This window comes from Actinia tenebrosa, unplaced genomic scaffold (assembly GCF_029948245.1).
Source record: "Actinia tenebrosa isolate PJP-AT-01 unplaced genomic scaffold, QUT_ActTen_1.0 PGA_scaffold6__47_contigs__length_16458017, whole genome shotgun sequence".
Classification (NCBI taxonomy): domain Eukaryota; kingdom Metazoa; phylum Cnidaria; class Anthozoa; order Actiniaria; family Actiniidae; genus Actinia; species Actinia tenebrosa.
The window spans coordinates 12493076-12508757 of NW_028292583.1; the positions used below are offsets into that span (position 1 = coordinate 12493076).

Below are 15682 nucleotides of genomic sequence, written 5' to 3' on the forward strand. Positions count from 1 at the left end.
TGGTCGAAATAGTTGTGACGTCATGCCACAGGAATCCCAGTCAATTAATCACAAATACTTTCCATTTCCATTGAGGTATTTTTATTAAAGATAAATCGAGTTTTCAAAAATACGATAAAAACATTTTCTGTTGACAATATTAGTAGCATTTTATGATTAGATACAAGCGTATGGCCCGCAAAATAATTGGCTGGAACCAAGTTTATGCAAACTTTTTTTCTCCATTTGCCTATACTATTTTGAAAATGCAAGAAGGAAAGATTGTAAACGAAAAGCACAGCTAAAAAAACGACACATTACAAAACAGAACTCAAAAAGAAATATAGCCTCCACCAAAATTTAGATTTCACAATAAACACACAGTGATATCCGCAGTATGTGAGTATGAAAAGTAGTAGGATGTAAATATTTATAAAATATATTATAATAATTAATGGAATCACATTTTCAAAGCTTTACATAGGAATTAATTAAGTTACAAATACGGCTGATACCCGGTCTGACCAGATAATAATAAAACATTTATATGCAGTACGTTACCCTAGACTAGTGAAAATACATTTATTTAATTAAAAATGATTTTTTTAATTTTTATATACGATTTTACAAAACCATTATTCGTCAACAAGACAAAAACTAGGGATATTTTCAATTGTTGATCAATTTATGGTCATTTTAGCTGTGGTTCCCTGCTGAATTCATGGAGGGTGGCTGTTATACAGAAGGCATTTGTTATTCTATTTTGAATCCCAACGGAGAAGAGTGGCTGGCCACCCCCTGGTTTCCCCCTCGAATTTCTAATTGATAAAGTTCACATCATTTCTATATAAGAATCAATTGCTGGCATTTCCTATTGGACCCGGGCTCTTCTCTTCAAATAATCTTGAGAAGCACTGGGCACGAATTATATGGTGACGTCTGTAGTTTCCAGTCCTCTCTTCAAACTTCGAATCACGATAAATTTCTTCTAGAAGTCTTAAGGAAATGTTTTGATGACGTTATTGCAAGCACTGGCAGCAGTGATGTACTAGTGACGTCATTTAGAAGCTACGACCTTTCATCTTTGATGTTTATTCTTGCGCAGATAATCCTGTATCTGCATAAACTGTTCGTATGCAAGCTGGTGTAAAAAATAGATGGTGTTAGTATATGTTGATAATGCTAGGATATATGTTGCTGATGATGGTGTCATCATGGTAGTAGTAATGACATTTTTAATCTCACCTCGAATGCTTGTCCAATGGTCATAGTAATTTCATCAGAAAGTTGCTAAAATTATAATATATAAAATTAATGTGAAATCAACGTTCCTACTAACCCGAGGTTAAGCACCCCAGCCCTATAATAAGCTGTTAGACAAGTCAAGTATTTACCGTCTGATCCACGCGAAACACGTGACAGTAGTGCTTGTTGACTTTAGCATCTTTAGCGATGTAAGCAAACACGCGCTTATCTTCAGGATCTTGAGTGATGTACGACACGTTACACATTTGATGGTTGCTTACAACGAACTGAAAAAACACAAAAGAAATGGCATTTGCTGCGATGACTGATCAGAACTAAGATTTTGACTACAATCACCACTGAATAGAAACAGGTAGCGCATCATTATTGGGCATGTTTGTTATGGAAATGACTAGGAATATGACCATCATCACCATCCCGGCCATTGTCATCAATATCATCATCAATATCATCATCGACACAATTGTCATCACCATCATTATTACCATCAACAATCATCATGATCATCATCACCATCATTATCATTCATCATCATTATCCGCATCATTATCATCATCATCTTCACCAATATCATCATCATCATTCATCGTTATTATCATTTGGACATCATCATTACCATTATTATCGACATCAACATCAACATCATCACCATCAATCATGATCTGCATCATCATCATCTTCTTCACCTTCATCAACATCATCATTATCATTCATCATTATCATTTCAACATCATCATTACCATTATTATCGACATCAACATCAACATCAACATCATCACCATCAATCATAATCTGCATCATCTTCAAACTTACAGTAGCATACCTTTGTTCTTGCATCAATGAATTTAATTCCATTAACAGAAACAGCAAGGATTACAGACGGGATCTTTTGTAACTTGGCCGTTGACATCTACAAGAAAGAATAAGTGCTGTTATCACGACATGACCAAGGGCGGATCCAGCCAAAATTTTAGGGGGGGGGGGGACTAATTGAGTTTAGGGGGGGCTAATCGATTTTCTTCCGTCAACACAACGGAAAACAAAAAAGAAAAAGCATCTAATTCTTCAGTTTTGTTTTTTCTGCTGAAGAGGGGGCTTCAGTCCCTCTTTGCCCCCCCCCCTGGATCCGCCCTTGATGACATCATCTAACACCAGGAACACCAGCTACATTGAACGTACCCTCATCTTCCGACTGGCTTCAACAGTTGATGATACTCCTACGATTTCTCTTACTGTCTGTGAACCAAGGTACTGTAAAAACAACCATAGCGCATGCTCAGCATTGCTAGATTTTTATTGGTTACTCATAAGACACTTTCCTATTGGTTAACGTTATAACGCGGTACGTTATTGGTTAGTATTTTACCTGCGCCGAGTAATTAACAGATCCTTTAAGTAGGACTGCCGGTTCATGTCGCCACCGGTTTTCTCGTTTCATTTTTTCAGCTTTTTTCTTCAAATTCTAAAAAATCAAAAAATCTCAAAAACTTTTAATGGGCAAAAGAATTGTTTCAGTAATTGGTTTATCGTTTGTGTGAAAATGACGTCACTGTTACGTCACGTATCACTGTGAACAAACTGACGTCACTACGTCACTTACCTCGTCATGTACCATTTCTTCTGCTATTTTCATTAACATATCCGCGTCTACTTTGGCTGATACTCCTGTAGGCTGTTCTTCGTTAGGGCAGTAGACATCTAGTTCTGCTACTTTCTCGTCTAAACCAAAATTTCCTCTCGAATCATAAACCTTAAAAAGAATTAAATCAATAAATCTAGATTGCAGGCTCTCGAAAAAAGAACGTCAAACTAAAGCCAAACTGTGTTCTAAAACCGTGCATGAATAACCGCAGTCTTACCTCACTTTTTCTTGATTTTCTCGCGAGAGTCATTCTTCGTGGCTCAACTAACGATGCCAGGATACGGTTTCTGTGTCCAATAAGGTTTATCTCGAGGACCTGAGGTTTGGAAATATTCATCATCAAATAAATTAAGATTGGAGCCAAAATATCCTCCTTAGACATATACATAGTACACAAGCATGAACGACTTAGGCTGTATGTCAAACGTCGAACTTCACGAGCCTAACCTAATGACATTGAAGAAGACCGCTTTGTTATCCGTTGTTTCAATTAGGTTCGGCTCATGTGAAGCTTAAAGTTTTTATATTTTTTATTCAGGAACCCAGACCCCACGCATTATGCGATTTACAGATCACAGAGAGACTGTAAACTAAAGTATGAAGATATGAATGAGCAGTTAAAACTAACTAGCAGCAGTTTACTTACTGAAGTGAGTTCAACCTCCCACATCTGCTTGACTCGATCCATTGTTGTATACCCATGATGTAACAACGTAACCAGGTATTCAGACAGGCAGAGAGATGCAAGCCATTCCTCCACTGTTGAGGGAGGACTGGGTAGCTTTGTCACACGGGGAGGGGTGGGGAGGGATTTCACAGCCTCAAGGATAATTCTGGTAAGATAAACAATATATCAATAATATACTTTTAATTGTTTTAAAATCCACACACTTCAATACACACCAGCACCACTCAACAAACTGTATTTTCACTATATGCTGGTTTACAATGTCTACTCACACTCCAACCCCACTACCAATGCTTTTAGAGTAACAAATACTTATTGGGAGACTGGGTACAAATATATGTGATAAAGCCTTTAGGGGACTGGGTACAATATAATCACCCAAGAAGACTGGGGAGGAACAAACTCGCACTCTAGACTATGAAGAAAACTTCCCCTAAACTTACTTTCTGTCGGCAGGATCATTCACTCCTATTTCGTCCAGATCCAAATCTGCAAGCACACCTCCATTCTACAAGAACATAAAGTACGTGTTGGATACATCTTCTTTAGTCTCAATTGCCAAGCGCTATCATTCTAAGATGTACTGCTCATGCTCCACAAAATACTGCCATTTTGTTGAACGACCGCCATTTTGTTGAACAGGTGCAGTAAGAATAACAGGGCTCTATTTCAGCAAACAAAAAAAAAAAAAACAGAAGATACTCACAAGGAATCCAAGATTATCAAATCCATTGTTCATGAATTCAGGTTCATATTGACTCATGCCGAGGAACTTGAGCCATTCGGGTACTGAGGTAGCTTCACCTGAAACTTATGATTATATGTAACTACATTAGCATATGAACCAAATCCTACTCAACCCTCCCCATGGATTTTTTTCTTCATCAGAAACTCTCCCCCAACCCCTACCCCATATACAGTCAAATATTTGACACCTCCAACCCCCATGTAATCTTTTTTCTAGTCAGACACGTAAAAGAAACACTGACCATTTTCCCTACCCCCACCCCCATGTAATCTTTTTTCTAATCAGACACATAAAAGAAACACTGACCATTTCCCCTACCCCCACCCCCATGTAATCTTTTTTCTAGTCAGACATGTAAAAGAAACACTGACCATTTCCCCTACCCCCACCCCCATGTAATCTTTTTTCTAGTCAGACACATAAAAGAAACACTGACCATTTCCCCTACCCCCACCCCCATGTAATCCTTTTTCTAGTCAGACACATAAAAGAAACACTGACCATTTCCCCTACCCCCACCCCCATGTAATCTTTTTTCTAGTCAGACACATAAAAGAAACACTGACCATTTCCCCTACCCCCACCCCCATGTAATCTTTTTTCTAGTCAGACACATAAAAGAAACACTGACCATTTCCCCTACCCCCACCCCCATGTAATCTTTCTTCTAGTCAGACACATAAAAGAAACACTGACCATTTCCCCTACCCCCACCCCCATGTAATCTTTCTTCTAGTCAGACACATAAAAGAAACACTGACCATTTCCCCTACCCCCACCCCCATGTATCCTTTTTCTAACCTGCATCTGCAATCTGGTTTTCCAGGCTGTCAGCAGGCATCTCAATCTCACTTATGGACATCAGCAATGCCTCGATCTAAAAATAAGAAATGTGATGCTTTTATTGGTAGGTCACATTTAGGTCATTCTACAATCACACTCCTGAACAAGGGTTTTCATCCATTAACTGGAACACATGATATATCAATTTATGCTATTGAAAGTCATGTTAAAACAAAAATAGATTTCCTCCCTACCTTTTCCCATTCTGCGTCTTCATCCATTGTATCAGACGTATCCAATAGATCGCTGAGTTGTGGCTTGGGTTGAGAGTCGGGCTTAGTCCCACCTCCATTTTCTTGTGCCGGGAGACCGGGTTTCTTATTAATGCTCTTGCGAACAGTACTGTCGCTTCTTTTGAAAAGAACATTCTCATACAACAATGGAGAACTATCTTCATGTTCCTCTTTCTTAATTTCTTTCTCTTCATTTTCTTCGACTAAGTTTTCTTTGGATCCAAAAGGTGAATATATCTTGTGTAGTGAGGTAAAGGTTGTTGCCTTCTCTGGGCTTGGTGGAGATTCTATTTTCTCTTTCTCATTGGTTGGTGGGTAGCTGAATGGATCTTGCGCCTCTCTGTCCAGCTGAGTTAATTTCCCCGTTTCTTTTGACTGATCTTCTTGGCTATACCATTTTGGTTTATCATGCAAGCTATCTCTTCTTGGTGTTGGAACTGGTCGTCTTTCTAGTGTCCTTTTAGCAGAAACTGGTTTCTTATCATCAGTTTTTTCTGCTCTTTTCTCTGGGCTTTGAAGTCTTGGTTCTAAAGCCTCAAACACAGCACTAGCAGCCATACTGGGTGACGGTGGGGGTACCCCTGGGGTATCCGCCAAATCACTCCCTGAACCTGATCCTAAACTAGAGCTAGAGCTAATATTATCCCTAGAGGGTAATGGTGGGGGATTTATTTGACCCATAGCATTGGGATCTAAAGTGCAGTAATCCCCCTCAAATGTTCTAGGTGGTAAAACAGGTTTCTGATCCAGGTTTAGTTTCCCTTTTGGAGCTTCTAATCTTACTTGTTCGTAAGGAGCCGGCATGCCTTGTTTGGTGGGCGGTTCACTACTACCCTGTACTGTTGGCTGAACAGTACACACTTGGTACTGGTTGTAGGGGCGTGGTCTAGGAGGTACAACTGACCCCTTTTCAACTATGGGGACAACATCTTGTGGGGGTGTTGGCACACAGGGTCTTGGCGGTGGTGCAATCTCGTATACTGGGGAATTTTGAGACAATGTGCTTGGAGAAGGTGTTGGTTGTGGCTCCTCTTGGGCCAGTCTTGGTGGAGGGGCTATTTCGTAAACAGGAGGGGACTGTGCGATGGATGGCTGGGATGTCCCTTGCTGCTGTAGTATAGCTCCTCTTGGTAAAACCTCATAATCACTAGCATCAGTTCGGGGAGCAAACACTTCATATTCTCCAAATGGGTTTTCTGGTGTTTCAGGTCCCATGGGCTCATAGCCAGGGAGTGCAGACATGGGTAATGTCTCAGGTCCCATTTCACTGGGAGTCTTTCTAAATCCTACCAACTCGTACTGAGGTATATCCAGAGGGCAAGTCTTGGCTTGCGATCCTGGGATATCCCCTGAGGATATCTGTTTGGACTTGAATGAAGGTGGGATTTCATACACTGGTAGACTCACAGGTGAAGTAGCTTGAACCTGTACTGCTGGTTTTTCTGGTTTTTTGTAAAAAGCCTCCCCAACAAAGCCATAATCACCGTCTCCCTGCGGCGGCTTTGGTTGTGGTTGTGGTGGTTGTTTGAATGTTGGTGGTGTCTGGTATAGTGGTATTTGTAGGTCTCGCCTCTGAGGGACACGTGGTACTACCTCATAGTCTTTGCTGTTCATGGCAGAGAATTGAGGTTCATCTCCAGATGTGTGTGGCTCAATCTGATAATATGCTTTGTTTTCCTTGGTTACCATTGCTTTAAAAAAAAAGTTTTTGAGAGAGTTAAAGTATGGCACAGTCAAATTGAAGGCAATGACCAAACTGTCAGGCTATAGACCTTTATCACAATGGTGTTTTTTCACTGAGGGAGAATGACAGCTTTCTAGTATAAATAACCATTGTCATCTATATCTATATATTATAGCAGCCACCATTAAGATCGAACATTACATTTATCATTTTTTTCATTTTTCATCCATTCAAACAAATTTTATCAAATCAATATATATTTTAAGACAGACATTACCTTGTAAAGGAAGCGGATCCCCTGCTCTACCTCCAGTGGGGATTTTTTGTCTACTTGCACCACTATCCTTCATGGCAGATTTACCAGGTGAACCTGCAATCCCTTCAGATCTTACAGCAGTATAATCCTCTCCTGTTAGAGGTTGTGACCCAGTGAAGTGACTTCCTGGCACCACAGGGATCCCAAGCACTGCGTACCCTTCTTTGACATTCCTAGGTGTTAGGGCTGGGACACTTGAGGGCAGTACTGGTTGTTGGGCTGGTGTGCCTACGTAAGAGTATACCTCCATTGCAGATGGTTGGATGGTTGGCTGGGAGGGGGTTTCTCTGTCTGCATTTTCTACATACGATGTTTCATTACCTGGATTCCAACATAAAATGATTAATACTACATTTTTGACTTGTCTATTGGTCAGGGGAAGTCTTAATTTTGTATAATAATAGAATATTTGGTTCAGTTAAGTTCCATGGATTTTTTTTCTTTACTTTCCATTGCCATTGGTATTTGTAAATATTTTGATGCTGAAATTTAATTCAATTTAATTTAATTAAGAGTTCTTGTGCATTTCTCAAGCCTCAATGCGCTTACAAGATAAAAGAAAAAATGAATAAAAAAATATATATATAGAATATAATGGAATATTTAGATCTTATTAACCGAGCGGGAGGTCTGTAAGGGATAATCTTGACCAAGGTCTGCACCCGACCGAGGTCAAGATTATCCCGTACAGACCGACCAAGCTCGGTTGGTAAGAGTTTTATTATATGACCACTTTTCTTTGAAAAGGACAAAATGTTTTCGCCGTAAGATTAATATGCGATCGGACCGGTTAATACCGGAGACCAGTCTGCAGTGCGATCTATCCAATCAGATTGCTCGATTTGCTAGTGTCCAGGCTCTAAGATTCACGGTCATATAATAATATATAATATAATGAAATGAGACTAACTCTGTATAAATAAACTTAAATTTATATTCACAACCATCACTATCTGTACCAGGCTCTTCCACGAGGTTCACACCACACACGCTACCACTATGTCTATATTTACTACATACAACACTCAACTAACATGTTGATTTTTATGGAGGGAGGAAAACTAGAGAACCAGGAGAAAACCCCCGTGACAAGGGAATTAAGTCTGTAATCAAGAAATACTGCAGAATCTTAAGAATTTGAAAATGACACCTATAAATGATGGCTGGTTTACCTGGCCTTGACTGTGGATTTGGAACAAGAGCATAGCTCATCTGGCTCTACACAAACAAAAGAAAAGTTGAGTGATGAAAAGGAAGTTATTGACAGACTTTTTGTTATTGGTGGCATAAAAACAATAAAGAAAGAGAGATGATACCAAGGCGGTATTGACAATAATATTTTACTTTCTTATTACCATAATTTCCTGTTTGGTTTTGGGAGCTGGAACAGAATCATACGTACCACACCTTCTAAAGCCTGTGCAGAAATCAAAATGTAAAATGAATGAATGATGGAATAAAATAAATGAATGAATGAATGAGTGAGTGAGTGAGTGAGTGAGTGAATGATTGAATGGATGGATGGATGGATGGATGGATGGATGGGTGGATGGATGGATGGGTGGATGGATGGATGGGTGGATGGATGGATGGGTGGATGGGTGGATGGATGGATGGATGGCTGGATGGCTGAGCTAACCTGATACAGGTCTTGGGCTTGGTATATCATCATAGTTTGATTGTCTGTTAATCATGGTGCTGGATCGAGAAGGCATGCTACCCTACATTAATCATGTAACACGGTTAGAAAAAGAGACAGAATAATCTCTTTATTGGCCCCTAGTGGTTGCAAAACACTAGATGTCACATGCTATCAACTGAAGTGCATTCTATTACTTGGAGTATCAAGGTACTTATCAGAAAAAGTGTAAATAGTGAACAAGATGTCTGAGAAATGACTTACTTGTGTGATGGGAACATCAGGCGAACTACTGGATCCTTTAAAAGACTTTGAACGAGTTTTGGATTGAGAATGTTCTGAAAATGTCAATAAAAATAACCGATAATAATTGATAAAAATCTTTTATCAGGAAGCTACAGTCTTGAAAATGTATCTTTCTTTTGAAGAAATAAAATATACCAGTTGCTATGGTAACAGTTACTATAGTAACCACTTACTATAAATATAATGTACAAAGAAAGTTGTTATGGTAACAGTTGCTATAGTAACTACTTACTGTAAATAAGAGTGCTGATTTCTTTTGTTTTTGACGAGGGGTGTTTCATCAGTAAATCCATTACGGTCATCTGGTTTTTGTCTTTGACTGAAATGTCCACATCTAAGTAGCAAGGATGATAACTATGTTATGTTCCAATAATGATTATCATTGAAATGGTGATTTATAAGATAATGATGGTACATAAATGAAACATTGCAAAAATTATGTTTCAATGGTAGAGATATATGCTGTTGCTGATGATGATGCATGAAAATGACGACAATTGGCTCCACCTCCTGTTGTATTAGTAAGTTTCTTGTTCATTGTACAGTCAGTTCATGGGTGTATTTGTAAACAAAACACTCACATCAGTCTCTAACCCTTAAATATCTGATAACACAATATGATATATGATTAAGATGATCGCAGCAATGGTGATTATGATTGCAAAACCTATTACTAACCACACTGTAGTAAAAAGTTACAAACATCCAGTTTTCCAAATAAAGCAGCTTCATGAAGAGCAGTTCCCGTATCACACTAATAACAACAAGACAATGCTTCAGACATATTGACAATGTAAACAAATAGTGGTTCTTCCCACCCAGCCGAGAGGTGAACGTACGTGGCGTGCAAAGCCGTGTGGACAAAATGGCCAGCCCTAAGCATTTTTGAAGCTCGAAAGAACAAAGCAAACATGGTGGTAAAGTGAAATTTTTTTTATTCTTGACCCTTCCATATTTCTGCTTTTTTTAGACATGTATATTATATTTTACTCAAAAGAAAACAGAAAAATAACTGTTATGAATGTCGCGTTCTGATTGGCTTGGAGCGTGTGCTTTATGAGAGCATATTGCACGTGCGCGCACTTTCCATTGCGTCATTCCTATCTAAAATAACGGTTATTGTAATTTGTATTTCATAAAAGAAATAAAAAACTTGCTTGCTGTGCTGTGTGCCATTATAAAGCACTTGGGGATTAGCAGAACACTCGAGAAGTGTCCGCTACGCGTCGAGTTTCTCCTAACACTTCTCTCGTGTTCTGCCAACCCCAGCGTGCTTTATTACTGCACACAGCACTCGTGCGCGTTTTCTATTTCTTCAACGTTCAACTGCTCTGGCTAAAAAAAACTACAAGGGCCTCTTTATAGGAATGGAAAGGATGGGTAAGGAAAGTTAATTGAGGTTGAGGTTAGTTGGGAGTGACCTCTTTCCCCCCACAACCAAATGGAAAACACATGTCCCTGACGGTCCTTACATGGCAAATCTTTTGCATCATTTAAATTTATTCTAGCAACAAATTTTAAATTACAAACTTTTTGACTTCATAATGAAATTTCTTTAGACTTCAGAAGGTATACCTGATGATTGACTGACATTCCACAGCCCAAAAGGTTTGATACAACATCAATATGTCCATTTCTTGCCGCCAGATGCAGAGGGGAGTGAGTTTTGATGTGATCTTGCAGTAGATTGGGGTGATAATCAAGCAGAAGCTTAACCTGTCATTTAAAGACACAAACCAAGTTTATTCTAATTATTTATATATTTTCTAATAAAAAGTTTAGTGATAAACGCATTTGGAATCTGTGAATTTGGGTTTTAGAGTAAAAGAAAAACGTGCAGGAATGGCTTGAGTCACCAGTAACATTAGACTAACATTCTAGACTAATATTAGCAACATTTTTATAGGGTACTGAAGAGTATCAGACAAAACCAAAAAAATTTTTTTTCAGAACCTTCAGAACTGCATGTAAAACTATGATATTTTGTGGAATTGCAGAGCCATAGAGAGAAAAACAGCTGAGATATAGGTAATTTAATGCAAAATATCTCCATATACTCATAAAGCAGTAATGTTCTTTTTTTGTTTTGGTTTGGCATTCTTCATAGTTAAGTGTCCCCTTGAATGCCGAACCAACTATTTAAGAAAATCAAGGATTCATCCCTGTTTAATGTATTTATAAGGTGTTGATAGAATGTTGTCAGTAGCTATAGTACTTACATTTTCCATTCTCCCATACTGAGCAGCCAAATCCAAAGCTGACTCTTTGCGACAATTTCTAAGAAAAGGATCAGCATGATTCTGAAAAATAATTTATCAATATAGTTATTAAGAGAACTATAATAGCTTATCATACGTACCTTCATAAAGGTCAAATGTGCTGTTACCTCAAGCAAAACTGCAACAACTTGAGAGGACTTAGACTGAGCAGCAGAATGCATTGCCGTATCTTTTGTACCATTCTAAAAAAGAGGAGGAGAACATGTTTTCGATGAAAAAAAATTTTCAGACCCCTACCTAATAGCATTAATATTTTTTGGGTACCACCTTCAATCGTTTAAAAAATTCCTCCCAACCTCCTTTTGACCATTTATGGCCCCCCATGTTCCACTAAAAAAATTTGAGGGCCCCACATTTTCTCCTTCACCCCCTCCCCCTCCGACTTAAATAATAACTGGTCCCTTAACAGGGTCTACCCACCTGCTCATTCACATCAGCTCTTGATGGTCCAGAATTGATTAATATTCTACACACATCAGCATGTCCATTAAATGCCGCCAAGTGAAGAGGATAGTTTCCTGGGGAAAAGCAGATCATAGTCATGGAAAATGAGAACAGGGCTTTTAGGAAGATTTGGCATAAAGCATTGTAACTGAAAAAAGGGTTTTCTTGCTTGTGATTGGTTTAGAGTGAGTTGATTGACAGAACTTTATAGACTGAAAGCCATTTAAGAGTATCAAAGTGAATTATGGGCAGCTATTTGAAACTCAAACCTTCTTGAACATAAATTATGTCATTGTATAGCTATTCTTTTAATCCTAACAACAATGATCATGCAAAATTTATTAGTATTGTATAGCTGTATTCTCCTATACAAGGGGTAGGTTTAGGGGGATATTAGTATAGTTATCCCTATCCATCCTCGTGCTTTAGGATACTTTAATGAAGAATGTTGTTTTTGCTGTACCATGTAAGTTGTTCATTGTGTTTCAAAGTGTTCTGGATTTGCTCCTGATATCATAATCTGGCATTGTTTCAGTATTGTCTTTTTTAATGATGACATAACCATATCAAGCATGTTTGAACTAACCTGAGTGATCAGGAATAAGTGCTGAAGCATCATACTTTAATAAAAGTTCAACAGCAGATCTAAAACAGATAAATAATATAAATAATAGCAAAAAAATGATTGGGAAGAAGAGGGGAGAGTGATCAATGAGGAAAGGTGAGGAGAGGAGAAGAAAGGAGAGGCAAGGAGAGGCAAGGAGGGAAGAGCAGAGGAGAGGAGAGGAGAAGAGATAAATGAGGAGAGGAGAGGAGAGGACAGGAGAGGAGAAAAATGAGGAGAGAAAAGGGGAGAGAAAAGGGGAGATAAATGAGGAGAGAAAAGAGGAGAGAAAAGAGGAGAGGAATGGCAAAATGTTATGCTAATTTTGACCACACATCAAAACTACCAACAGCATAGTTATTTACTTTTTATGTTTTCATGAATTTTTGAGTTTTAACAGACATGTCAGTAAAGTGTCATAATTTGACGTTTCTAGCATATTACAGCAGATACACATCAAGAGCTCTACACAGACACAATGGACATGATCTCTGATTGGAGAATTACAATACTCCTTATTCCATAGGAAATTGAATGGCTGTATTTAGAAATGCATCTCTTTCACTTTAACCAGGAAAATGCAAGCAAAAAAATAAGGAAATTACCCAAGTAAATTAAGAAACAAATTCCAATATCTTTTTATAAAAAGATATTCTCAAAATTGCAAAGAGTTTCACTTGACAATAAACTTTTGTACGTTGAAATGAACTCATTCAAAACTAATAAAAGTAGATGATTAGGTTGTAGAATCAACACTACTATGTCAACATAATGATAACAACATTAATGCTGAGACAAATGACTTTATTTTTCTTCTGCAAAGTTTTAGAAAAAATCTTGAAAAAAAATTTTGAAGTATTGATAAGGTGTCTTGGATATTTGAAAACTATAGTCAGATATAGTTGCATTCCTCAGTACGATCGTATGTCAATTCAATTCAATTGTACTTGAAATTAAGTAAATTTGCATAGTGTATTGATACAAATTTGGTACTAATTATGCAGAGGTTGTATATCATGTATGTCTGTAGATGTCTGATGGTGATAAAACACAAAATAAAGAATAATTATTAATTTAGATTAGGATAGCGATCTTCAATAGGTAGAGTATATATGGTGTTGAAAAATGATAAGATATATCATATATACTGTGGTTAAGAGATAAACGTTATAATATTGACAGTATTAGGAATTGCAGACAGTATGCACATTACTTATGATCAAAAATTCATTTTAAAAACGCAATGAACTCTTCCTCTTCTGCTGTTACGGCTATTATTCCCCAATTTAACACACACAATAGGCAAACTGAATTCCGAAACATAAATTAATGAGGGAAGTTTTCGTGCAGTTTTAGACCATATCGTTCTTCTACGCCTTTATCTGGTGTATTGAATTACAAATTACCTTATGGTAAAAAAATCCTTGTACTGTACAATAAATACTTCCTATCAAACATATCAACCAGGAAACAGGCTTTTTTATTGATTATAATAATAATATACAGGCATAAATACTCACATACCTTGAGTGCAGTGACAATATTAATACCATATAACTTACCTATGTCCATGAAGAGAGGCATAATGGAGAGGTGTGTAACCCATCTCGTCTTGGAAATTAGGATTTACACTTCGTCCCATGATACTAGAGAGGAACAAGATCCAGTTTATTAACTAATAAAGTCATAAAAGAGTGATATCCGAACATTTCACACACCCTATTTACATAGATAGTTTACTACTTCAAAACATTACCTTTGAAGGCCTGACTTCTTGACTCGATGGCCCAGTATTTTTTCAATCTGAGAGACATTTCCAGTTTTTCCAGCATTAAGGAGGTCATGTTCTTTACCCATGGTGGTTTAAGTGGTTCATAAAAGGCTAGAAATGCTGAATCATAAGATGATTTTGACGGAAGTCGAGCAAACTGTGCTCATCTTGGCCATGTTGGATGATGATATACCAGACCCACATGACATACACGGTACAAGACACACCAGGGAGACTGGGAACTAGTGCTGGAACTCTCTGGCTTTCAATTCATTCTCCTTTCTTTCTTTCTTTCTTCCTTTCTTTCTTTCTTTTCTTGCTCGTTCTTGTCTTCTTTAAAAGGCCCCGGGAGGCGGGCGAAAGGGGCGCGCGGGAGGGCCCAGGCGGGCGGGCGGGGGAATCAGGAAGATAGGCGGGCGGGTCAGCGGGTGGCTGGCGGGCAGGCAGCCGGCGGGCGGGCAGCGGGCGGCGGGCGGGCAGGCTTGCGGTTGGAGGGAGCCGGGGGGCGTGGATGCGGCTGGCGGCAGGAGGCAGGCAGGGCAGAGTGCTTGGTGCGGTGTGGTTGTGCTGGCGGCTGCGGCGGCTGTCGTGCTCTTTCCTTTCTTGCTGGTCTTTTCTGTTGTTCTTTTGTCTTTCTCTCTTTCTAAATTTCTTTCTTCCTTTCTAAATTTCTTTCTTTCTTTCTAAATTTCTCTCTTTCTTTCTACATTTCTTTCTTTCTTTCTTTATTCCTTCCCACCGTCCTTTCTTTCTATATTCTTTTTCCCAAACTGGAAAGATTTTTGCAAGACTTCTAGCTGGCCGGAAACTTAACTCTGAAGGGACTCTGAAGTCTTCCATTTATGGTTGTGTTTTGGAAAAACATGACCTTTTTTCTGCACACGCGCACAACTTAATACGGAAGCCCGTCGGGGACATTGCTGCAAATACTAAGCTGCTGCACTCTAGACGAATTGCTGCAAATGAGAAACGTTACAGCTTATATTAGTTTAAGTTTCGAGTATTTCTCAACTAAAACGAAAATAATTTCTGATCGGTTTAAAGTATTCTATCTTTGTACCTGAGCCGCTAATTTAAGTGATTTCCTAAGCTTAATTCTCTTTTTCTCGAAGAGGCATGATAGATATGATACATGATGTAGCTCTTTACAAAAACGAGGGGGGTGGGGGGGGGGTATTTGTGTGCAGGGCTGGGAAATGCTGGCCCCTTTGGGTAGACATACATGCAGTAGTTAAAGGAG

General features: G+C 38.6%; 1 protein-coding gene across 1 annotated transcript; it reads right to left on the bottom strand.

The window, feature by feature from the left end:
- Positions 1-58: 58 nt before the first annotated feature.
- Positions 59-14625, bottom strand: LOC116286376 (uncharacterized). Its single transcript, XM_031692887.2, has 27 exons — positions 14428-14625; positions 14234-14317; positions 12654-12712; positions 12044-12141; positions 11731-11805; positions 11564-11644; positions 10920-11060; positions 10023-10098; positions 9577-9678; positions 9303-9376; positions 9039-9120; positions 8755-8816; positions 8572-8617; positions 7361-7720; positions 5361-7090; positions 5125-5200; positions 4282-4385; positions 4019-4083; positions 3534-3720; positions 3105-3203; positions 2846-2995; positions 2612-2707; positions 2425-2496; positions 2069-2155; positions 1374-1511; positions 1225-1269; positions 59-1120 (listed from the first exon to the last, which is right to left on the bottom strand). Exons 1-27 carry the CDS (start codon positions 14526-14528, stop codon positions 1058-1060), a joined length of 4353 nt encoding a protein of 1450 aa, XP_031548747.2. The 5' UTR covers positions 14529-14625; the 3' UTR covers positions 59-1057.
- Positions 14626-15682: the final 1057 nt, after the last annotated feature.